Here is a 26,377-nt window from a genome sequence, read left to right as displayed (position 1 = left end):
GTATCATGCTAAGTAATGCCATGACCGTGGCTACCACTGTGTGTGAGCGTGCATGTGTGTGTGTGTGTGTGTGTGTGTCCTTGTTGCACTGCATTACTATAAAAGCACCCACTTTCTATTGAACACCCTATTTGTCTCTGATCGGCAGTAAGCCAGACGTTTTTCAACAAGCCCCCTGGGGGATTGTATTCATTGCCTTACCTGGCTGAGAGTGTGAGGGAGGACACAGGCACTCTGAGCCGGGCCGAGTGGTGGGAGGTGCTCTTCTTCATTAAGAAACTTGAACCAAAGCAGCAGCAGGAGGTGAACAACATCATCCGACAGAGCCTGGATGATCAGGTGAGATTGAGTAGAGCCTGTAAAAAAATAAATCTGTAACTTGCTACAAAAACGAGAAATATTAAACAATTGTCCCTGTTTGTGTATGGCAGATGTCTGATATCGATGATGCCACCTTAATCCAGCTGTCAGTGCCGGTAGAAGTTGCCCAGAAGTTGCTGCAGTACCTGACCCAGCACTCGCAGACAGCCAGCCTGAGCGACCTGCAGAGCTCCCACGTCTACATCAATCACTACTTGCGCAAGGGGGGCCTTGAGCAGGAGAGGCTAACTGGGATCCTGAACTCCATGGAGTATGGGGATGAAGGCAGCTCCTTCTTCCTGGGGAGCCTGGTCTCCAAGAAACCCAAGAAGGAGATTGTGTCAGACTCGGCAAGCTCTGCTTCAGCTAAGCCCGACAGTGAGCTCCCTAAAGATGATGAACTCAAGTTCCCTGAAGATCTAGAAGAAAAAATGCAAGGTGAGCTGCTTTTGTGTTTAGGAAGAACCAGAAAAATATGGCCTTATATGGTTTCTTTTTCTTGTCTGGTGTGGTTTTTTTTTTGTTTTTTTTTTCAATCTGACCAGATTCTGGATTTAAATACCAACCCTGCCTTCAGTTCACTTCATAACCTACCCAGGGCAAGAATTGATCCATGTTTTTTTATTATTATTATTATTTTAAACAGTGTTCCGTAACCCAAAGATTCAGGGGAAGAAGAATTACCTGGAGAAGTTTGGTGAGGTGATTGACATCATGAAGAAGAACAGTTCTGATGTAGGGCAGCAGCTGGCTGGTCTCAAATTCATTACCAAGATCCTGGAGGAGGATGGAACCCAGGAGAAAATCATGCTGAGGACAGACTCTGCGCAAACCATCCGGTAAGGCCATGTCCGGTTGTGTCTTTCTCTATTAACTTGTGAAACACAGACTGCTGAGTAGTGTCACCTACTGGGATAGTTCTGGCAGGTCTTGTGTAGAGTCCTTATTTTCTTTTTTAATTCACTTGAATTCAATTAAGATACCTAATTTTTAAAGCCCCCCTTCCAAATTTTGGTCCACCTGTCATGTGGTGATTTTAGTTTCACTATTCAGAGTGAAATTATTTTTCAGTTTTTTACAAAAAAGTATATAAAATATGGTTTAATTACGTGATTATCAATATAAATTTACGCAATTAAACCATATATATGTGCGTGTGAATTTGATGCTTTACATATTTATGCGTAGCTCAGTTATTTGTAATATTATATTGTAAAACCCAAACCTAATTTAATCCATTTTGACTCCTTTTGTCTCTTTTTACAGTCCACCACTGATTTTAGTGCCATTGTTTTGTTGTTAACGTGTAACATGTTTAAGTTACTTTTAAAGGTGGGGACAAAATTTGCCATGATGCCAGGGTCTTTCTCTGGTTATACCTTTTGTAGCCATCTCAAGGGTATATGGACTATGGAGTGTCATTTCCTATAAACGCATGACCTATATGCACAGCAAAAAGGAAATGAAGTGTCCTTTTTGCTGCCACACCTGTCCATTTTCTAAAGTACATGAATGTTGTTTTCTCTCTCCAGAGAAAAGCTGTTGAAGATGCTGGTGGAGATGCTCATCACCGAGTCGAAGGAAAAGGTTGTCAGCGCACTGCGACTGGTCCATGCCCTCATGCTGAAGTACGAATGGAGGGTCATGTTTGCCACAGAGGGGGGTGTCAAAGCCATCCTCACCTGCATGCAAGAGCACTCCAGCTGTGCTCAAGTGCAGCAAGCTGCCCTCGCGGTAAGTTGTGAAACTTAGACAACCTAAACCTTGCAGTATCAGGTAGCCACACGTGATAGTCTCATATTTTTAAAGGTTATATTGGAATAACCACTAGTCACTGTAATCCTCCACCAGGTTTTCATAACAACCCCACTGTTATGAGTATGGCCATGATCATAATCGCAGCTGCAATAAAAACAAAACAATATGAAATGGTGATACATAGAACTGGTGTCTACATTGACATTGTTCTTTCTTTTCACACAGGCTTTAAAGGTGGTTACTGGAGCCAGCAAACATGACATTCGCAGTTTTACAAGCTGCTTCCCACTTTCTGAATCTGGAGCACAGATGATGCTTGAGATCTTTGCCAGTATTGGCTCTGCAACCCCAGAAGGGTCGAAAGGTCTCCTCAGTGCCATTCCAGCTGCTATTGACTTAATGTTAAACACTCAAGGGTAGGTGGAGTCCAGTGTGTGGTTTGGATGTTTAACTCTTGTGCAAATCACTCTTGTTTAACACCAGAACCGCCGTGGTTACTCACACCTAAAACCGCCGCCGGCAGTCATTATGATGGTTACATTTTAAACAATATCAGTATTAAAATGAACAACAAACTATCAGATACAACTCAAAAGTTTTATTCAAGCACGTCATATGAAACATCTGCACAGCCAAAATGCCATATTTAAATGAACAATTAAACATAAAAGGGTTTATTTTCTAACTTGCCACATATAAAGCACTACTTCAAAAAATGAAAAACTATAATAAAATAAACATTTCTAAAGAAACTAGTGTGTAAACAGGTATATGCACATAGAAAACTGTAAAAACGAATCCAGGTTGAGCTGCTGCAGCCTGCTGCTTTGCAGTTTTCTGATAGAAATGTTTCTGCCGAAGCGCTGTGGCTAGCTTCAAGGTGAAATCTCTCCTACTGATGTTTTTCCCGGTGCATTCCTTGTACAAAACGAAAGAAATGATGGCTGCCAAGTCCAATAGAGATAACAGGCTTGTATATATAAATAAAATAGAATATTGTAGGCTATATTCAAAATAAAAACCTGTATTGTAAAAGGAAGTCAAAATGACTGCTCTGGCGGTTCTAGGTAGAGGGGATTATAACTTTTTTTTTTTTTTTACGATCCTTCTTTTCAAAAGCCATCAGGGTATTTAATACATGTATTTAGGAAGTCAAGAACAGACAAACGTGTGTCTTTCACACACGCAGAGTAATTAATTTTAAAAGTGAAAACCATCAATGACTGTCGTGGTGATTCTAGTGTTAAAATGTAGTGTGTGTGAGTGTGATTTTGGTTACATTTAACAAGATTGCCATATGTAAAAGTTATCCAAGAAAAACAACTAAAGTATTTTTTTTGTATATATATGTTCTCCTTAGGGTTACAATCGGTACATAGTTTAGGTCTAGTATTCCAGCAATATATAGTAAATAGGATGACTAATTTGTACAGCTGAGTAAACATTCTTTAAATATTACAATATGGAGGTTAGCAAAATATTTTGCCAGTTCACACACATTTATAAAATATTTATAATGTCCTAACTTAAAATGGCCAACAAATCAACAAGAACATTTAAACTCAGTATTGTAGACACACATTTAAAATAATATAATGGCAAGCTACACTCTGTCAGAAGTAGCAACAAGTTTTTTGGCACAGTGTCGGTCTTCTTGAATTAAATTCTTGTCTAAATACAGTTTTCCAGCATTGGTGTTTACTGGGATTTGCTTTTTTTAGGTTGTGACACCTTTATCCTTCCATGAACTGAATAGCTACACCTACTGTGTGTGATTGGGGAAAGTTGCATGTTTTTATATGGCTTTTCTGTGTCGGTTACTAAGAACTGTTTTTTTGGCACAGCATCACGTTTGCTAAAGTAATCAGTCTAACCTATAGACTGATATTGCTGTTCTTTCTGGTAAACTTGGATTTGTGCCGATACGTAGTGTGACCTTGTGACTTCTCCTACATGTCCTATGAGAGAGTATTTTTTTTTTGTACTTATTTTTTTTTCTGCCTAGTTGCTCCCTTGCAGTATGCAATGGCCTACTTGTGATCATCATGCTGGTGTCGAACCACAAGAGCCTGGCGGAGCAGCTGGTGGCTTGTGATGTCTGTCTTGTCCTGAACCGCTGCATAGGAAAAAAGAGTAGCTCTGCTACAAGCTCAGAACAAAGGCTGGCCATTGTTGCCCTTAGTCACATCTCAATGGTCCACAAGCTCCCGACAGGACTGGGTAAGAAAGATGCCTTTACGATATACACAGTGAAAATCCAATCGCCTTTAATTGTAGTTTGGAAAAGCTAAAAAAAAGTATTTACTGGAGCCAGCAAGCATGACATTCGCAATTTAAAAAAAAAAAAAACCTGCTTCCCACTTTGAATCTAGTGCACAGATTCTTGAGCTGCTATCCTTTTAAATGTTTCTTCTTCAGTTTTCACTGTATTTAACTTGGGCCTTGACCAATTACGTTTGATTAAACCTTTGGTGTATTCTTGACTTCAATCTTGTTGATTCCAGAGCCCAAGGAAGAGCTGGACTTCAAGGACATGGAACTAAAGATGCTCCTGGTGAGCCTGAAGGAGATGACTGCGACCAAGGAGATCATCCTGACTCTGGAGCGACTGATCTGTGATGAGGTGCCCCGGCTGGACCAGGAGCTGAGTGATATCATGAAAGACAAGGACATCTACCAGGCGCTGGTGCGGGCGCTAGAGCACCACAGGATGGACAAGGCCGTGCAGCTGTCTGTCCTGAGGTAGGCAACATTCTGCTTGCCTTTATCACCTTGTAAAATGAAATCCAGGATGGGTGCTTTACAAACACAACACATTGTATGTGCACTATTGCATAGTGTACTCCCCCTTCCCTCTGTATAAATAACTACGTGGGGGACTTTAACATAAAAGAGTAAAGAATGCAGATCACATGCTTTTATTGTGTCGAGCATTGTCCTAAAAGCAGCAACACTCAAGTTTCTCAGAAATTCTGTGTGATTTCCTAGTAACAGTGTGAACTTCTGAAGTACAGTAGCATCATGGTGTTCAAAGATTCAGGAATGATAACACAAGCTGGTCAAATTACTTGCAGTGCACCTAACCTTCTAACATTGTCATTAGCTATAGTAATCAGGGGTATTTTTAATTTGAGAACCACTGGTATGCTGTACTGATTTAAATACTTCCTTGCACACTATAAACCTGTCAGCAGTTCTCCTATGTAGCCTTCTGGCAGTTCATGGGGGTGACATAAGAACTAGTAGTCGGGAGATCCAGGCTGTAATGGAAACATGTTATTTATTTTCTTGTAAATGTACACAAAGCTTTAATACCGTGCATGCAGCAGCTTGGCATTAGGATTTAGTGTCTCTCTTGGGTTACCCTGTGTAAGTTTATCATTTTTTTAAAAGGGGAAAAAAACACATTAGATTGTTAGATTGTTATAAAAAGTTTCTCTGCATTTTTATAACATTCTACCAAAATGCACAAAATATTTACAGTGGGCTCCATCATATTCTGCAAAGACAAAATGTTTTTTCTTTTGTTTATTTCTTATATACTTTTTTTTTTTTTTTTAAACGGTGTACAACATTTTACAGCTATTTTGGGCACCAATTTTTTTCCCTGAACTACTCACTGAAAAATAAATGATAAATATATATATATATATATATATACACACAAGCATTTCATTTCTATCGTTATAAACATTTGTTAATCTTCACGTTTTAAGTTTCACTAACCGATGGATTGTGCATCTCCAATAAATAACTAATATTGCTTCTGTTCAAATATAAAAAAATATGTAAATATGGTAAATGGCAAACTAAAATCGAAAAATAAATCATTACATTTTTTTGCCAGGAAAAGCTTGTCTTGAAATGCTTCTAAACAGTAAACATCCCAACAAGAACACGCTTGACCATAAAAACAGATTAATAATTTTATAAATTACACAACACGATTTTTTTTATAAACTGGCAATACCTAAATACCTAAAGTAAAATAACTTTACTAGATTGCTGCTTGTAAATGTCAGGTTCATATATTAAGAAATCAGTATCACTTATTTGCTAATTTACAAAAAACGTAAATAATACCTTACAATATTAGTCTACCTTGCCAGAGGCTCTCGGGTAGCCATTTCTGGGCTTCCTTGTATAACTTCTTCCACAGCTAGCCAATCAGAAGTGATAAGGGTGGGACGTAATTCAGTTTTTAGAAAATTGCATGGCTCTCTCGAAATATACCCAGAGTTTTTTTCTAGCAACAGAACGAACATAGGAAAAATAAATAAATAAATTATTTGTCCAACGGGCAAAGTATAATGGCAAAACTTCAGTCTTAAGTGGGATCTGATGGTATATTGACTGGAACAATTTTAATCCTCCCCTCCTTCCTCTGAGAATTTGCTCAAATATGTTCCAACAGCCACATGTGAAGTGTAGAAATGAATTACTGAAAGAAATTCATGAATGCTGTAAAGTCAAAATAGTAATCTCGATAGTGTTCTAACTGCCACTGGCTGTATATCCTGCATAATACATTCTGTTTTAGTTTAGTTTTTTTTCCCTTCCCTTTAGGACTTTAAATAAGTTTTTAGATAACTACCAGGAAGATGTCCTGCCCTGGCATGAAAGCATTGAGCCCTGCCTATCCTCCATGACAGCCCACATTGGCGACAGAGAGGTAGGGAAAAACACCAGTCATAAGTACCCATCCCTGTCTCCTCTATTTCAGCTGCTAAAATCTCGTAAACCAAGATGCCTACTGTTTTTTTGTATTCTAAATTCCATAGGAAAAAAACATCCATCAGACAGTAAATTTGACCTGTGACCTAATATCACTGTAATATTGTAGTCGTAACACTAGTGGCATAACTGTATTCAGAAACTCTTTAGGTCAAGTTCTATGGTGGATATGGTACAAATCAAATTAAATCTTCTGTGACAGTAGTTTTACAAAGGTGATGTGGCCACACGGTCAAAGCTTTCCATTTCAGATTTGAAGTGGTCATTGGTACACATATGTACTCCCACTGTATTCTGTGATTCTGTCATGATTGATTTTGTCCAACAAAAATGTACAGTTTTGCTGCCACATTGTTTTAATCTCTGGCTATATCAGTAACACAGATCACACACTGTTTTCATATATACATTTGTTTACAAACCATTATTATTATTATTATTATTTATTTCTTAGCAGACGCCCTTATCCAGGGCGACTTACAATTGTTATCACATTATACATTATTTCACATTATACAGATATCACATTATTTCTACATACAATTACCCATTTATACAGTTGGGTTTTTACTGGAGCAATCTAGGTAAAGTACCTTGCTCAAGGGTACAACAGCAGTGTCCCCCACTGGGGATTGAACCCACAACCCTCCGGTCAAGAGTCCAGAGCCCTAACCACTACTCCACACTGCCGCAACCATTGGAGTACAGATGCCATTACTTCTTATTAGTTTTTCAACGTATCTTTTCACTTTTGTAAAACACAATTTTAAAATAAATACCACAGTTGCAAACGGTATCCTGAGTAAAAAGTTAGTAACATCCATTTTTTGGCACAATGTCATGCTTGCTAAATTAAACTAGTCTCAATATTCCAGAACTCTCTTAACAGGGATTTGCTGGGTCATAGACCTGACAACTTTAGCTTACCATGTGATCTCTTTTTGACTTGAACACAAATATTTACCTTAACGTTTAGATTAGATATGGCTGCTAAAGCTGCAGTTATGACGTACTGTAGCTTTTGCTTTGTCTGCTGGCACAGTTGTTCAGTTAATTTTGCGTGACCCTCATATTATTAGTCTTAGATCTGTTCATTTGAATTAGATGACCTGTTGAAGAACTTTCCCTAGATCTTCGTGAACAATAACGGATTCTATTGTAACCTGGTAGGCATTACACTGCAAAAACATATGTACTTTGCACTGTCTCTGAGGTAAAGGAAATTAAACAACAAACCATACATGTAAACGCATGTAGTTCATGCTGGCAAAAACAGCCACTGTCTCGTCAGTCCTTTCCTTCAGGTTGTATGGTTAGTTAATTGACTTTTGACACTTCAGTGTATCTTTTAGTGTTTCTCTAGAGCTAATCCAACGTTCATTGCAGGCACCTAGCCTTGGCGTGTTGTTTGCACATAGTCATTTTAGAATAATTAATAGAGTATTACTAAATGCCCTAATTGCACAAAAAGCTAGTTCATTTATTTATTTTCTGTACTTTCACAAGGTTGTGCAGCTGTTCATCCGTTTCTTGCACCGACTAGCCACGACAAATAAGGACTATGCTGTGGTAATGTGTCGCTTGGGCACTAAGGAAGCGCTGATCAAAGCCCTGGACAAACACAGCACCAACTTGCTGCTGGTGACAGAGCTGCGTGACCTGATCAGTGACTGTGAGAAATATGCCAGCCTTTACAAGAAAATGACTACCAGTATACTGGCCGGCTGCATACAGGTACAAAAGGAGCACTCTCAGGGATGTTTGTATATGGGTCAGTCTATTTTAACTAGGACATTCCCGGGATGACGTTATTTTCTTAAATGTTTAGAGGTGCCTATTACCTGGTATAGCTGCATAGCTTTTCTTGCTTGCTGACTCCAAGTTCAAGTTAAGTCGTTGCTGGCTAGACCAGTGAAGTACCCCTTGCAGTTTTTGGAAGTCAAAGCTATACTGCTTTCCATCTTGAACTGTGCTATTGTTTTCGCAAGGGCTGTAACTAATTGTAGTGACTAGAATAGGACAGTTAATACAGAGTGTAATTTGTTTAAGGTCCCTGAATAATATAGTTCTTCCTATAATTTGTTATTTTGTGCAGATGGTATCGGGACAGATTGAGGAACATCGGAGGAGCCATCAACAAATCAACATTCCCTTCTTTGATGTATTTTTGAGAAACCTGTGCCAAGGTCTGTGTTGTCTCAGTGAACTCTGTTTATCTATTGAAGTCTTAGCTGAGACTGCATCCCATAGTTATGACATTTAGTCAGTGCATTGTTAGAAAGCACCATTTTAAATTATGTTCCTGACTGCTTTCCCATCTGAAAACAGGCCTTGTTTTTTCTTACGTGGTAGATCTACTATAATTACTGCAATTCAGCTAAAGGAATTTTCACTTTTTGTGTAATTATTAGTGTACAGGAGCAACAGGGTTAAAATCATCTCTGATTCCATTTCCTGATGCCTGTGTTTCACACACATACATGCTCTTCCAGACTGTTACTTGACACTAGTTAAATGTTCTGTTCTTGATACATCATTTCATCATTAAATGCAAATCGCTGAAATGTATCAATTTTTATATTACCCTTTGCACAATGGCAGAATGCATGTTTTATTGTAGACATTAATAAATCCTAGTTCTCAACTGGAATACATAGTGAAGAACTAAATCCTAAGTTCTCTCACTCTGTCTTGTCCTTAGGATCTAGTGTTGAGCTTAAAGAGGATAAGTGTTGGGAAAAGGTGGACGTTTCCTCCAATCATCATAGAGCGAACAAGCTGACGGATAAGAACCCAAAAACATACTGGGAATCGAATGGCAGCACAGGGTCCCATTTTATCAACATCTACATGTACAAGGGAGTGGTGATCAGGTATTTTTAATAATGGAATATGTCAGTTATTTTCCAAACATTGTGAACTTAAGAAAAAAAAAAAAAAAAAAATTTTTTGGAGAGATTCAAATGTCCTATTTATTTAATACAAATGTTATCGTACAGGAGTTAAGTATTCCTCCAGAATTGTTATAATATGTTCCCTGAGCCTAAATTAATGACCCATTGTGCTCGTCTAACACAGACAGTTGGCAGTGTTGGTGGCTAGTGAAGACTCCAGTTACATGCCAGCACGGATAATAGTGATGGGTGGTGATGACCCCTCAAACATCAACACTGAACTTAACACAGTAAGTAACTAAACACAGATCAGTTTTGCTCTTCATGTCTAAGCATGTCACTGACTGCAAAACATTCCAGTCTTGGGGGTAAGCAGTTGGTTGGAGAGAATTTCACTCTCCAAGCAAAATAATATAGCATAACAGACCACCTGAAAGTAAGGCATGCTGTCTGAAGACATTCTTTAACCTAGAGAGGTGCTATACAAATTTGTTAAAACGTGCTCATTTAAAAAAAAAAGGACATTTGAGGCCTACGTAGCGAATGGAAGTGCATAAAAAGTGAGATTTTAGAACTATTTCGTTCACTAAAGCCCCTTTTAATTGTGCTTCCTTGTCAATGCAGGTGAATGTTTCTCCGTCAGCCAACCGCATTGTCCTTCTGGAAAACGTGACACGCTATTGGCCTATCGTGCAGATCAGAATCAAAAGGTGCCAGCAGGTGAGACAATAGGATATGTTGGCATTACACTTGTACTTCAAACTTTCACTTAACAGCTAACATTATGCTGAAAGCAATCTGCCGGTGCCTGACAAGATTATTTACTGCCTCTGTAACTAGATTTATTATGATTTTAAAAAGTAACAGACTTTTCAGATGTCATATTGAGTATTGAACACAACTGTTTTCCATGAGACAGGGTGGCATTGACACACGAGTCCATGGATTTGAAGTCCTGGGGCCCAAGCCCACCTTTTGGCCAGTGTTCAAGGAGCAGTTGTGCTGTAGGACATACCTCTTCCACACAACTAAGGCGCACACATGGTGTCAGGAAATCCTGGAGGACAAAATGCAGCTCCTGCAGCTCTTTAATAAGTAAGCAGTTCCTCGTCCTTCATAATTGTTTTAAAAAAAAAAAAAAAAAAAAGTGAGTGAACTAGTGCCGCTTTTACTTAATTTTGATGCAGTTATAAATGTGTATAAAAGTTTACCAGGATGAGAAATAACATCAGGGTTCTCCCCAGGAATTATGTACAGCCGGGAGGCAGAACATTATAGCCGGGAGTACTTTTAACAGAAAAATAAACTTGCCTTACCTTAAATATATAATACGACAAATAATTTGAATAATGTGTTGTCTTCTGTTGACACTTTATTTTTCATTACTGTTTTTTATTATGGTAAATTACCTGCTTATTTAGGCACTCTATGATTTGACTGGGGAAAGATAACGTAGGTTTATTGGAGTTCACAAAAAAAAAAAACGGTAACCTTTTCACTTCCATTTTAGCTTAATTATTGAGCTTATTGCTTCATTTAAATTGTTTTCTTTAAGTTTTCAGGGCATTTTGTTCATGCATGTCCATTTTGTTTTTCGCTGTTCTACATTTTTTGAATGTAACTGTTCATTTTAACAATTTTTTTACACAACAGTACTCACACATGTTTGGTCACTATCATAACTGTTGCATGAGACCGGAGTGTAATAATCCAGCACCTCTGCACTTAAGCATTTGTATGTCAGCTGACAAGTGTTCAGCTGATATCCCCTCACGCCTTTCTTTTTAAAGGAGTACAGCCTCTATGCATGAACCTCCAATATCTCTCACAAGCACCTGGGTACATATTTTTTACAATATCACAACAAAAGGAACACGCTTATTTTTTTGTGCATATGTATAGCTATTATGTACTATATATAACCTTATAGTACAATAATACGACAAAAAATGGACAATGATAATACCCGAAAATCATCTTTATATATTTTTTAATAAAGTAGCCAGCGTAAGTATAGTATTAGGTGGTGGATTGCGCCGATCGCCAGCTTATTTTGAAAACCCTGCATGCATTGTCACTGTTTTTGCTTTGAAAATAATCGGTTATAATGTTTAACACAGAAAACCCGCCCCTTCGACTCTCCGGTTAAATGTTGTGTCAAGATGTAACACATTATCATGTGGTTCCAAGATTTTTTTTTTTTTTCACCCAAAAAACGCTGAAGTCTGCTAGAAGCGCAATCAATCCCTATTGTTAAAGGCACAATAGCATCTGCAGGACGGGCGGATCAGGGTTTTTTTCAGCCGGGCGGCGACAGCCACTTTGCCGGGCATCACGTCCGGCTGAAAAGGCCCGGGGAGAACCCTGAACATCTAAAACAATAAGATTCTGTCATAAAATTGGCCGAACAGACTCATGTCACAGTTGCATCGATACATTCCTTTTGTCTTTCAGGTTAAACAGCGCTCTTCGACATGAACAAATGTTTGCTGACCGTTTCCTCCCAGACCCAGAGGCAGCTGAGGCTTTGGGGCGTACATGCTGGGAGGCTTTGATTACTCCCATAGTGCAGAGCATCACTGTTTCAGGTACCCTGAGAGGGAATTATCTGAAAGTAGTTTGTTGATGGTTTTTTTTAACATTTTCCTTGGTAGCCCCCAGTGAAATACCAATACTGTGACTGTTATGTAATAGTTACATTTTGATTGACTTGTTTGCAGAAAGTTGTTACTAATGAAAAGGTAGATAGGAGAACACCTTCTAGAAGAACCACTTCTGCTGCTCCTAATGAACCATTGCTGTAAAAAAAAAAAAAAAGAAAAAAGAGGTTAATCAGTCCATACTGAGTATTCTGTATAATTACCTAACTAAGCGCTGTAGATGGTATTTTGAATTTATTGGTGATCAGTAGATGGGCTACTTTGTGTCTTTTACAGATAACATTACTGTGAGCCCTCTGTCCTGGCTGCTGAATGAGTACCTGGAGAAGTCTGAGATTGCAAAGCGCTGTAAGAGTCGGGCAGCTGTCTTTAATTCTCGGGTTCGGAGGCTGACTCACCTCCTGGTCCACGTGGACACCAGCCAGGTGGACACCGAGGAGCTCAAACCACCTGTGAAGTCAAGTAAGGATTCATTTCTCATTAGTCTTTTCTGAGCTGTACCCCTTTTATAATGTCTCCCTTTTTATATTGCAAGAGGTATTTATTGTTAATACAAATGTGAGCAGTCCAGCACTTGCTTCCTCAGACCATTTTTTGTACCTCCTTGAAGTTAAATGATTTAGATCCTAAAATAGTGTGTTTGGTAACCATTTTTAAAACACAGTTGAAGATCGTAAACATTTTCTCTCTGGAAGTAAGTAAGCTATGTTTTTACACCTTCTGTATTGAAGATATCTTTCTCATTTTCAGAAGTTATCAACAGAAGCAAAGTTATTAAGTGTAAGTTATCTTTACTTTGTAACTCATAGCCCAGTTTCCGACATAACATTTGTTTGATATCTCACTTGGAGTTAGATTTGATCAACCTATACCCTGCTGGGATAAGCCACAGCTGGATTTTATGAGAGCATTTTACAGCATCTATTTGTTGTTATCCTGGGATTACCCCTAAAAATTGCTGATTCAATCCATGGGGATTTACCAGGGCTGTGGAATACTCCCAATAAATTCCAATGGTATCTTATCTTGGTGGGGTATGTGGTGATCAAATTGACCCCTTAGATTAAAAGTCTTAACATTTAAAACATTATACAAATAGTAATTAATGTAAATATCGTTTTGCTATACGTTTCAAGACATTTGGTAGGAGCTTCCAGGATACTTGGGTTTCTTGGAATTTCTTTTCATTTGCTAAAGGTCTTTGTTTTTAGTTTGGTAATTTTTTTTTTTTTGTTTCTCCTTATTTAGTTTATTATTATTGTATTCCTTCTCTGAACAAATGAAATGTCTTTCATTAACATAAGCCACAAAGTTAATACAGAATTGTTTTTAAATAATTATATATATATATATATATATATATATATATAGTTTACATACCCTCATGGAAATTTTATAATTTACTAGAAATTTCTCAAACAAAGAATTTTAGGGAAAATCTTTTGTAGTAAAGGTTTTTTGCTTTTCTGGATGAGGAAAAAAGTTCCAAGAAATGGATGTCTACAATTTATTTATTTCAGCATTTTTTTTTTTTTGCAAAACTCCAAACAATGCTAATTCAAAAGTAGTCATACCCTTTGATGCTATGATAGTGTTGTCTACAAGCATTTGAGAATCCCAGTTTCAATTATTGTTTCTGTTATTGAGTACAAGTACAAGACTCATGGTACTGTCACAGCGCTCCCTTGATCTGGAAGAAAGAAGAGGTTCCCTTTCAAGTAGGGAATATTAAGCATTACAAAAATCTGTGTTTCCCTTTGACACCTGAACTGAAAACTCTATGCCAAAGATTCTCGCTAGAGCAGGGTGGCGCTGCTGAGTATCCACCCCGCAGCCATAAAATAGCTGCAACCCCTACAATCATTGCCATTGTATTTTTTCGGCGAGCTGATTACTCCTGAGACATAAGTGTATATTTTCTTCATATACCTTGTTTGCGCTTCTTTTAACTCGTTTTTAAGTGCTATATATATATATATATATATATATATATATATATATATATATATATACATTTTTTACTTCAGCGATTCTATGATAAATAATAATTTCAAGCTGTATTTCTGTTGTTTTTAATCTGTGCTAGCAGGGGCGTATCGTCTAGGCTTCATTTTTGCAAAGATATCAACCAGGACATCAAAATTTTTGTTTTTTTGTTTTTTTGATTTCAGTTGCCATTACAAGCAGATCACTCAGACAAGGGTTGATCATGGAAGTTCGTAAATAGGTTTTAACCAAACTTAAAACGGAAAACAGACACTCATTGTTGCAGTGGTTACTGGAAGAGTGATGACTACCTTGATGACTTTTAGCAATATACAAGTATAAGCAGGGCTTAAATTCTCATGGAATATTTCACATAGGATAATTTAAAACAATTACATTTATTTTATTTTAGGCTAAACCAAAGCATTTTGTTCACAGGTTTCATAAGCATTTCTCACACATTTTATTTTTCTGTTTCAGTCGCCAACTAGGAAATTGCATACAAGTACGCTTAGTAAAACTCCAACTTCAAATAAGTAAAGCTCCTAAAGATAGATGCGTGAATCAACCACAGGCACAACTCTGGACTTCCACAGAGGTGGTCTCCGATTCCCAAAACATTAAGTAAACTGTAACGCCTGTCTTTTTATAGCAATGAATTCTAAGTTTTAGACTCACATTACTATAAAGAAAATAAAAAGGTTTTAATTAACTAGTGCTGACAGTGATCTAAATCGTTTCTCAGGCCATTCAGTCAAGTACTTCAATTCGCTATAATGTTTCAAACTAGAGAAGCGCGTACATTCTCAGGCAACCAAACCGATATCTTGTTTCAGGTTTGCCGATAGTACTGACTTATTTAAATCACGGAAACAAAGCAAATACATTGTGTCAAGTTTACACACATTTAACTCGATAAACATGATACACACACACAGCACTACACTAACAACAACCAGGGAAAGGAAGGACAGACGCACACATACAGACACAGAAGTGGTGGTGTTATGCTGCTCTCCATATACTTACTTTATGTAAATATTTTCACTTGTAATAATTGCCATGAAAATAAATTGATACAGTCCCTGTGAAAATAAATGTTCATAATTATTTACGGTAAAGTTGTATTTTGTGTTGTTTTCACTACGGAACAGCCTCAGGCTGAAGTCAAGATGTGGAAATATTTACCAGAGCTCAGCTCCAGCTGAATTTAAGCCCTGAGTATAATAGCAGCTATCCTTTTAGAGTTGTACCAGATCAAAAACAGAATACAATCTAGTGGTGGCGCGAGTTTAGCTTTTCGTTCCCCTCTTCGACTCAGTAACTTCTTAATTAATTAACATGGCATTGGCCATTATCAGGGCAGCGCCTGGTTTTTTGTGGGCCCCGAGCATGGACCTCCAGTGCCCCCCCACCTTCACCCCCCAAAAAAATATTTTTCTATCAAAAAGGTTTTCATAATCAGTAGTCCCTCGCTAAACTGGACATGTCTGGAGACATGAGTTGTCTGATTTAAAAAAAAATAATAATAAATGAAATAAATCTGTACAGTAGGCACAAATCAAATGAATACCTGTAGCACACTTTCTTTTTACTTTAGCCTACTGGTAACACACAATAAATCATGCTGCTGCATTTTACACATTACTGTACAGTGTGAAAATAGTAAAAACATACAGATAGTGGACAAAAAAAATGGAAACACCAATGTAAAGTCACTTAATAGGGCGTTGGGCCACTATGGTATCCCGCTGTGTGGAGTTCTCGGCTGACCAGTTTTTGATGAAACTGGCTGCTCGCGCCCCAGGTTGAAATTTGCAGTCAATTGATCTGCAGTTGCTCACCTGTTTTGCCTTGCACTTCGAATTAATGCACGGATATCACAATCCTGGAGTATGCGCTTCCGCCCACTGTTGCCCTTTGCTGATGATGTCTTCCATGCCGACATCACCTTAGACACCGTTGCTTGTGAAACATCAGCAAGTTGAGCTGTCTTGGTCACTGAAGCTCCTGCCAAACGCGCCCCAACAATCACCCCTCTTTCAGAGTCACTGAGGTCTCATCTTGCAGCCATGCTAGCCATAATTATAGGCAACCAAGCCTGTCCAGCATTTTTATACATGACCCTAAGCATGCTGGGATGTTACCTGCTTAATTAACGCATGAGCCACACCTGTGTAGAAGCCCTTGCTTTCAATATACTTGGTGTCCCTCATTTACCCAGGTGTTTCCATTTTTTTGTTCACTACTTGTATATGTTTAATTAAAACTACCGGTATATGATTTAATACACAATTAACAGAAAACAACACACACTTTACAGAAATAATATTTTTTAAATTTACATATAGAAAATTTGACAGTGTACTTACTGCAGTTGTTTTTCTTTTCTTTTTTTTTGTAGTCTTTTCCTTCTGTTTTTGACATTCAGATTTGAGTTTCTTTTTATGTGGAGGTTCCAGAGGTTTGGTAGGTTTCATTTTTGATGGTTTAAATTTGTATAATTAATAGGCGTTCAGGTGTTATGATAATAATAGACGTTATGATAGTGAGGCTCGACAAAACGCTTCTCAAAGGAAAAGAGGGAAAAAAGGGGGGAGATCTGAAAAGTTTCACTGCACTGCACGCATACAGTTTAGTTCAGCTGAGTGAAAACAAAATGTTCCTAAAGGCTGCTGGAGTAGGATAGCTGGCAGAGAAATAGTAGATTTACTCATACAGTATTTCCAGTTTTTTTTTCTGTATGTATGTGTGGGCCCCTCTGTGGGGTCAGGGTCCTGGGTGGTTGTCCTCATGCTGACGCCTGCCCTGGCTATTTTGCTGTTTGCTTAGTTGCTGTGACGGGATAGATGTTATAAGCTAAGCACTTTTACTGACAAGTTCCCAGAACACATTTTAAACACTTGAACAGAATTATTAGTAAAACATACCTTTCTCTTTTGCTTTTCGTAACACAACAGTTACTGTTTTTAACTAACTGAGGCAGCAACTGTACATTTCTTCTGTGCAATGCTTGCTATTGGCATTATGCCTGGGTCTTATCCCTGTGACATGCAAACCAGCCTGCCTGCCTAGTAACAAGCAGGCCTTATTGACAGTCCAGTTACTTTCTAGCATGCTGAGGCAGCAATGTACATGTTACTATACATTGCTTGCTGTTGCATTCTACCTGGAATTTATCCCAGTGACACATGCAAAACCAGCCTACCTGTCTATTTCCAAGCAAACCGCTTTCTGCACTTCTCCAAGACGCTCTGCGTCTCTAGGAGCTGTAGTTCCTGTCTGAGGACGTGGAGCCAGATCGCGCATCCCCTGTGGTTAAGCTCTCCCTGTACGGCGGAGCTTATGCTGTTGATAAAAAGGGCCACAGCAGTCTTGCAGGTGCCTGGTCTACAGAGGGTCTGCCCTGTTGCATTACTGTACAGCGTCATTACTGCTTGGTCAACGCCCCCTTGTGGACAACGATAGTGCTGTACACTACTCGACCAACAATGCTACAGGCACAAAACTGGTTCTGGCAGTCCCGGTTCTGACCTGCTACAGGGTTTTATAATCCCCAATCTGGGATGCCTGTCCAGCCTGCCTGTCTAGTACCAAGCAGGCCTTGTTGACAGTCCAGTTACTGTTTTTAGCAAGCTGAGGCAGCACCTGTACATTCTTACTGTACATTGTTTGCTATTTGCATAATACCTAGGTTTTATCCCTGTGACATATGCAAAGCCAGCCTGCCTGTGTACAAGCAAGGTGCTCTTCCTGCCTGAGGCAGCAGCACACAAGGAGGCACTGGTAAACCGCTTCTTCGAGTTTGTGTGCATTCTCCAAGCGTACGTTGGAGAAACGTTCTCCTGCAGCTCTACAGAGCGCTCTGTGTCTCTCCCCCATCACCCTTTCATAGAGAGGTGGCTCATCCTCACCCCATGGCTTTGTGCGAGACCCCCACTGTGTGCCATGTAAAAATCGATTCAGTCTCACCAGGAGCTCATTTCCTGGCAAGGCAATTTTTATAAAGGCATCCGGTGGCTTATGCCACTGGTGAAGGACTAAGTTCCTCGTTGGAGGTTAAATGTAGTACTTTATGTACTGACAAAACCTCCATTTGAGCCCTTGCATTCAGCTGGGCTGAAGTTTTTGTCTTTCAGGACAGCTTTCTTGTTTGCAATGCAATCACCTTTGCTAAGCGGGCGAGTGAGATGCAGGCATTCTCTGTAACAAAAGCCTGTCTATTTTTTTTTTCAGAGGCCAGAACTAAGGTCACCCTTCGTACTAACCCATTTTTCCTGCCAAAGAATATCTTGATTTTCCACATTAATCAGTCGGTGGAATTGGAGGCTTCCATCCCCCTCTTTTCCAATCTGACAAGGAGCGCCAGCTCCATATGCTTTGTCCAGTGCGGGTGTTAGCATATTATGTGGAGAGGACTAAAAGCTGGAGGCAGTCAAACAACTGTTTGTTTGTTATGCAGCTAAGTCCCAGAGACAGGCTCTGCCTGAACAGTGTCTATCCAAATGGATGACAGACGCAATACAGACTGCATGTGAACTGGTCAATCTGCCCCCGCCTGAGAAGCTCACCGGCCTTTCCACCAGGTGTGAGGCGACTTCATGGGTTTTACCATGTCCTTGCGACAGATTGGGTATACTCACAGAATATTAGAGGTGAGTCCATACTAATGTTTTTATTCCAGCTTGCTGGTATATTGATAATAGGCACAATGCGGCTCCAGCTTGGCTTTGTAGCTTATTGAGCTATGCTCCTTGTCCTTGCGACAGCTTGGGTATACACACAATATTCCCTACTTGAAAGGGAACGTTAGGTTATTATCATAACCCTGGTTCCCTGAAATAGGAATATTAACCATTAACTTCAGGGTCTCAGCGTTTATGGTCGTAATCTTGAAGAAAATGGCGATGATTGTAGGGGACGCAGCTGTTTTATGGTTGCGGGGCGGATCCTCAGCAGCGCCACCGTGCTCTAGCAAGAATCTTTGGTATTGAGTTTTCAGTTTTGGTGTCTTAAATGAAACACCCATTTTGTAATAGTTAATATTCCTATTTCAGGGAACGTTCTTTCACCATGAACAAGTAGAAGAATTGTGAGAAAGGTTAGTAACAATCCGAGATTGACTGCAAAAGATATTCAAAGTGAATTGGCTGTAAGTGGGACTGGGGTTTCCATTTCAACCATAGGTCGAGTATTGCATGGTGAAGGTCTCAATGGTCGCAGACCAAGGAAAAAGCCCCTCTTATGAAAACGTCACAAGGACAATCGCTTAAAGTTTGAAAAATGGCATTTGAATGAGGTATATGAGTTCTGGTCAAAGGTTTTGTGGAGTGATGAAACAAAAATCGAGCTATTTGGTCAAGTCTTTACGTTTGGAGAAAGTCTGGTGAGGTGTTCTGTGGGGCTGTTTTTCCACTAATGGCACAAGGAAATTTAGTTCCAATACATGGTAAAATGGATTCCATAGCATACCAAAAGATATTGGCCAATCATCTGAAACCCTCTGCTGCAAAACTTGGTTTAAAGCATAACTGGACGTCCCAACACGACAATGATCCAAAGCACACATCAAAATCTACTTCAGAATGGTGAAAGAAGAATAAAATCAAGGTTCTGGAATGGCCTAGTCAAAGTCCCAATCTAAATCTGATTGAGAATCTTTGGTCTGAGTTGAAGGCGGCTGTCCACAAGAGAAGTCCTCGGAATTTGAATGAACTGGAACAATTTTGCTTTGAATGGTCAGAAATTGCTGAAGAATCATGCCAAAACTCATTGATAAATATCCTAATCGTTTAAAATAGGTTAAAATTAATAGCTGCAGTGTGTAGTAGTGGTTAGGGCTCTTGACCGGAGGGTCGTGGGTTCAATCCTAGGTGAGGGACACTGCTGCTGTACACTTCAGCAAGTTACTTTACCTAGATTGCACCAGTAAAAACCCAACTGTATAAATGGGTAACTGTATGTAAAAATAATGTGATATCTTGTAACAATTGTAAGTCGCCCTGGATAAGGGCGTTGGCTAAGAAATAAAAAAAAAATGTCCTTTGTCAGGGTATGAATACTTTTGAATTTGCATTTTTTTGAGTTTTGCAAAAAGAATGCTGAAATAAATAATTGTAGACATCCATTTCTTGTAACATTTTCCTCATCCACAAAAGCAAAAAACCTTTACTACAAAAGATTTTTTCCTAAATTTTTTTCCTAAAATGTAAACTTTTGACTACAACTATATATATATATATATATATATATATATATATATATATATATATATATATATATATATATATTAATTAATCTCCCCTTACACTTGAATCTTATTTTTTATTTTTACAGATGGAAAAGAAGGAAAGAATAAAGAGGCCACTTCTGTATTATCTGCTACCAGACCCAAAGTGAAGAAAGCCAGCAGCATTGCAGGAATAGCACAGTGCTGGCAATGGGTGGTGCAGCAGCAAGTAAGTCAAATGATAATTGGGCTGCCCCAATACTTATGCTTTATTGTTTTAAGAGCAAGATACATTTCATGTTTCTAAGATTTGTAATTGGTTTCTGAATGGCTATTGGCCTTATATATTTATTACAGAATATAGAACCACTGAGTAACACAGCAGTAACATTAACAGCTTTGAAAGGAGAACTACAAGGGTGTAATTGTATTTTCTGCTATTTTCCCATTTTGCTCAGGTTAAGAAGTTCCTCGACTCCTCTGCCTATAGCGTGGCCGACTTTGTTGAGCGGTACCGTAACCTGTATCTGCGTTTGAAGAATGCCATGGAGGAACTCTTTGGACAGCAGACAGCATTTGTTCTGGCACTGCGTCAGGGTTTCTCCGCTGCACTGCTACAGCTCTCCATCCTGACCGCTATGCATGTGAGTAACCAGAACCCCCCAGTGTTGCATTAGCAATGCGTTCCTCTAGTTCTAGGCAAATGAACCAACTGACGAGCCACTAGTGCAGTACTTGATGTGCTTATCATAATGCAGACATCTTTCCAGTGGTGCCTTACTCTCCTTTACCTGCACAGGTTAGTGAAAGGTTTGCTCAGCACATTGACCTGATGATCCAGGAGAGCGGCACAGACTGTGGGAACATGGAGAAGCTCAACCAGCTGCAGCAGTTCATGGAGCCCATGCTGTTCCTCTCTGGTCTTGAGCTGGCCAACACCTTTGAGCACTTTTACAGGTAACTTGTAACTTTATTGTTCTTACCACACAACCCATATAAACTGTATGCTGCAATTCTTTCTCCTACAGTTAACACAGTGATATTTATATTATATCTTAGCAAAACCTTTGATTTTTAAATTGATCAAATTGACCTGAATATTGTTCTAAAAGCAAGTGCATTTGTGGTGGTGGTGTTGTACACAACATCAGATAACTCGCAGGGGTGTGCAATTCGTATCACCCGACGCTCGGTACAAGATTTGTGAGAGGGACAACAAGTTTTGCCGTTTTATACTTTACCAGTTGGACAGTGTTTTTATTTCTTTATTTTTCCTGTATTGGTTCTGTTGCTAGAAAAACACTCCGGGTATATTTGTAGAGAGCCACGCAAGTTTCTGGAAACAGAATTGCAGAAGTCTAGCACCTACATACAAACATTTTAAAAAGTGTTTACGTCCCGCCCCTAGCACTTTTGATTGGCTAGCTGTGGAAGAAGCTGATCTTCTATTGGTTACAAAGAAAGAAATGGCTGCCTGAGAGCCTCTGGCAAGACACTGACTAATCTTTTAAACTTAAGGTGGTATTTACATTTTTTGTAAATTAGCAAATAAGTGATACTTCATTCTTAACACATGAACCTGACATTTTAAATGCAGCAATCTAGTAAAGTTACAACAAAAAAAAACACCATAGTCACTAAGTTATTAGCTGATTAGAAAAAAATCATGTTGTGTAATTTTATAACCCTTCGTGGTCACGTATGTACTTGTTTTAAAAAAAATAAGTGAGGTTTACCGTTTAGAAGCATTTCAAGACAAACTTTCCTTGGCAAAAAATGTAATGTGATGTGTTTTTTTTTTTTTTTTAGGATTGGTGGGGTTTTTACTAGATTTGAACATAAACTGTATTAGTTATTTATTGGACATGCACAATCCATAGATTTTGTGAAACTATTAAAACATGAAGATTGACAAATGTTTATATATCAGATTATCTGAACGATTTTTTTATTTTAAAATAAAATACACACAGTAAATGGCAATGTGTTTGTGTATTAATTCATGTGTGTATTTATTTTTCAGTGAGAATAGTGCAGGGAAAGAATGATGCCTCTGCCCCCCCCCCCCCCCCCCAAAAAAAAATATAAATAAAAAAAATCTGGGTATGAAACCAGGATCACCCTGCTGCAGCAGTGTTCCAGTTAGTCATCATGGGACAAGATGTTAGGAAAAGGTAGCTGTTAGAATGTTGTACACATACCTGTCAACTTTGAGTTTTCAAAATAAGGGAGCTTTTGTAAGCTGAAATCTCAGTGGCCTGCATATAAGTGAATACCTACATAAGACAAAGGCATACAACTATTCCACTTTATTACTTCCTTCTGGCTTTTAAAAAAGAAAAATATCAAACAGAAAAACAACCATGACATGCCTATTAATCAAATTCTCTTTTGGCTCATGTGGTTCTTATTGTACTGTAGTTGTAGGTGGCTGATTTGGCCAGTGTTGTAATAGTCACAAAAATTAGGAGTCGAGTCACAGTGGGTAAAGACTCGAGTCGACAAGGTCGAGTCACCTATCTGGCTCTAGTCCCAGGGTTTCAACTGGGGGTACACGTACCCCTGGGGGTACTTCTAAGGGTCATAGGAGCTACGCAGGACAACTCAAATGCACAAATAAAAATGAAAGTAAAATAATTTTTTTTTTTTACAGTATTATATTCTCTAAAACACCTGTGTAATTATTTAATCGTTGCTTAGCAGCTCAATGTGAACCGCAGATGAAAACATGCACATGGCTTTTATAATTAATATAGGTGAAGCAGGTGTCTACCGATTGTATGGAGAGCGCTCTGCGCTGGTTGATTTTTGCCGTTTTCAACTTGTCATATGAGTGCAGCACAGTGTTTCTGATTATAAATGCTCTGGTAAATATAAATAGTAGGCTAATCACAATACTCATACTTTTGACGGTTTTTGTTTTATTTATTACCGTGGCTGCATTTTAATAACAGTAAAGTAGCGGCTGGTTGATTATGTTGTTGGTGTTTGAAATCTATACATTTCTTACTTGCATAACAACAACGAAGGAAGAAAACACAAACTGCAAATCGACAGTTATATACAGTCCCTTTGGATAGCTATGCTGGCTTTAATAAAAATCATTGTTAGGTATTAGTTTTATCTTGAGGTTATGTTTTTGATGTTGTAAACATTTTAAATGGCACACAATTATGCTGAGATGGGAAGTAAATGGTAATGTGATAAACATTTACAGTGCAGACTCTTTTGTATTAGTATAATGATTTGCCAAATAGAAAGTGAATATGAGTGTTTCCAAAGAGATTCTTAAATACTGTCTTAATTCTATGCATCCAGAGAAATGTGTTAATAAAGTTATTGTCTGGATACGGCACTTCACGCACTTTTGTTTTGGATTTGTTTACAATATCACCGCACTTGAATATTCAGAGGTATGAACTGTTTTTAAAAGAAAGTCTAAAGTAAAGATAGATAGAGTCCCTTTTACCTATGCGCAGTTGAGTTGGATGTACAGTAATGGATACCTCAAAACAAAAGAATGCATTTAACCATTTATTTACAATTTTACTGATGGCAGCCAATGTTGTTCACTTTCTCAACAGTGAAACTCCTTGATTTTTATGTTTGTTTATTTATTTATTTATTTATTTATTTATTTATTGAGATACCTTAACCATATGAAAGGAAATTGTGCCATTTACTTTGATATAGAGATCTTACTTCTAAGCTGAAAAGGAAAACAGTCGAAGTAATGCACTGAGGCGAGTTTTAAAACCATTGTATGCTTGCACATATATGCTCCAGTTCAAAATCAATATCAACCTAATTTGCTTAATATTACAGAAAGAAATGTATCTTGAAAGGCGAAGAGTTTAGCAAAATAATGAATGTTACAAAATAAGTAATTTTTCTTATTTTCAGATAAAGGGTTGTTCACTAATATGCTTAAAAAAAATAATATATATAGTATAGTAATAACACAGAACACATTGCACCATAAACCCTTTAACCACCTGTACTTGTCACAATAAAATCCCAGTTTGTCTAAATAAAATCATCAATGTAGTTAAAATGCGCAAACGTACAGTAATACTAAGAGGTCAATTGTATTTTGGATAACCCTACTAACGTAAAAGACTGGTATTGTAGCTGCTGTTTCATAAACACATGCAAAATACCACAGCAGCGCAAACTAACACTTTTTTTTACCTGTGTAATAATTGATCTGTTCACCCACTATGACAAAATCCACAGACCACTTCTTAAAAATTCATTGAAAACCAATGCAGTTCCGTCCTCAATCTCTTTTCATCTGGCAATGTTGATTGTACCTATTCCCAAAATCACGCTGCTGTGCTCTGGTCCGCCCATTTTCGTTTTAAGAATTTTTTTTTTTTGTTTGTTTATAAGCTTGTACACGAGTTTGGATTTATGGTAGTTTTGGACTTTAAAAACAAGTAACAATTTTACCAAAGTATGGCTTTGTTTTGCCAGTTTTGTTTTCTAAAACAATATATATTTATTTTTAAACATAGTACAGCTTTAGTATAGATCAATATACATTCAATCAGACAACAAACACTAAACCCCTATTTTTTTCTACCACATTTAAGTTTTAAGCTTACATAAAAATCTATTGATTGACCCACCAAATAAGTAATTTCTTATTGATACTTAGTAAGAAATAATAAGAAAGACCAAAAATGATTTCAGTTATTTTAGTTTATTTTAGTTGGCATTTCTCAGTGCTGGCAGGATGTAGACTGCTTATTTCTCTCCCTGTCTACTCCATAGTTCTTGTGAACTCGACGAGCGCAGGTACTCTTGATTTACCTGCCATGCTGCTGACGCTCTTCTCTCTGTCTCTGTGTTGTCACATGTTCCTCTCACTCATAAAGAGGCAGGGCTTGTACACATCTGAAGAAGGGCTGCGGTTATTCAAAACGAAACTGATTGATTTATGTAATTTATTTTATCATAAAGACAATGACTCGAGTAGAGTCACCGAAAATTGCAACGTTATTCATTACACAGCACGTATGCTGCGGATCAATAATACCACTGTCAGTAACATTTAATTGTCAACTATCTTATATTTTAAATGAACACACTATTGCTGTATATAAACACGTTATCAACCAATCTGAATTTCTAAAGCAATGTTGATGCTGAAATTGTAATAGAAACGCTTATCTTTCACTATGTGTGTGACTTAGACTTTCCTGCAGAATAATTTGCTATGTGTTAGTCTGGGAACATGTCTACTAAAGATTTTCTGAACTAGTCACAACATGCAAAGGTCTCTGCATATGTAACGTTCTTGATCTCCATTTTTCCTTTGGCAATGAAAGATTTTGATATTGAAGCGCTGGTTTTCTGAGCGTCTACTGGCTTTTGGGTGTTTTTATTATCTCTCATGCTTACCACGAACATCATATTTATTATTAAAGTATGTCATTTTCCAGCATTGCTAGGATTGTGTGAGAATATGATGTGGTCCAAGAAGCTTGACATTTGGGTCAATCTCTTTTCTATTTTTTTTTTTTTTTTTTTTACCGGACCAGGAGGGCTTATTGCACATGCAGCCATCGTAGATGGTCAACTATTGAATGCATGCTTGCCACAGGGCTCCCCTGGGTCCTAAACCCTGCAAGTACAGATAGGAATTGCAGTAACCACGGACCGTACATGCCTTTTGTAGAAATTAAGGTTTGCTGACATAAAGGGGTTTAACAGTAGAGTTTTGAGCAAAATACAGGAGAAAATCTCTCCTG

At 38.2% G+C, this 26,377-nt stretch overlaps 1 protein-coding gene across 2 annotated transcripts in view; it reads left to right on the top strand.

Moving 5' to 3' along the window:
* Window positions 1-26,377, top strand: part of LOC117402445 (cullin-9-like) — a 79,278-nt gene that overhangs the window by 32,136 nt on the left and 20,765 nt on the right. For both annotated transcript variants that reach the window (XM_034921342.2, XM_059023849.1), the window contains exons 6-25: window positions 149-339; window positions 432-798; window positions 1,007-1,199; window positions 1,893-2,094; window positions 2,344-2,534; window positions 4,124-4,338; window positions 4,623-4,860; window positions 6,685-6,790; window positions 8,359-8,586; window positions 8,948-9,038; window positions 9,554-9,725; window positions 9,931-10,036; window positions 10,371-10,466; window positions 10,666-10,841; window positions 12,201-12,334; window positions 12,683-12,868; window positions 13,157-13,186; window positions 20,729-20,850; window positions 21,080-21,265; window positions 21,421-21,578. In XM_034921342.2, coding sequence (XP_034777233.2) covers window positions 149-339; window positions 432-798; window positions 1,007-1,199; window positions 1,893-2,094; window positions 2,344-2,534; window positions 4,124-4,338; window positions 4,623-4,860; window positions 6,685-6,790; window positions 8,359-8,586; window positions 8,948-9,038; window positions 9,554-9,725; window positions 9,931-10,036; window positions 10,371-10,466; window positions 10,666-10,841; window positions 12,201-12,334; window positions 12,683-12,868; window positions 13,157-13,186; window positions 20,729-20,850; window positions 21,080-21,265; window positions 21,421-21,578 — 3,388 coding nt within the window. The remainder of the gene's footprint in view (window positions 1-148; window positions 340-431; window positions 799-1,006; window positions 1,200-1,892; window positions 2,095-2,343; window positions 2,535-4,123; window positions 4,339-4,622; window positions 4,861-6,684; window positions 6,791-8,358; window positions 8,587-8,947; window positions 9,039-9,553; window positions 9,726-9,930; window positions 10,037-10,370; window positions 10,467-10,665; window positions 10,842-12,200; window positions 12,335-12,682; window positions 12,869-13,156; window positions 13,187-20,728; window positions 20,851-21,079; window positions 21,266-21,420; window positions 21,579-26,377) is intronic.

This window comes from Acipenser ruthenus, chromosome 5 (genome assembly GCF_902713425.1).
Source record: "Acipenser ruthenus chromosome 5, fAciRut3.2 maternal haplotype, whole genome shotgun sequence".
NCBI lineage: Eukaryota > Metazoa > Chordata > Actinopteri > Acipenseriformes > Acipenseridae > Acipenser > Acipenser ruthenus.
The sequence above is the reverse complement of the archived record's forward strand: the minus strand, read 5'-3'. Positions and strand labels throughout refer to the sequence as shown.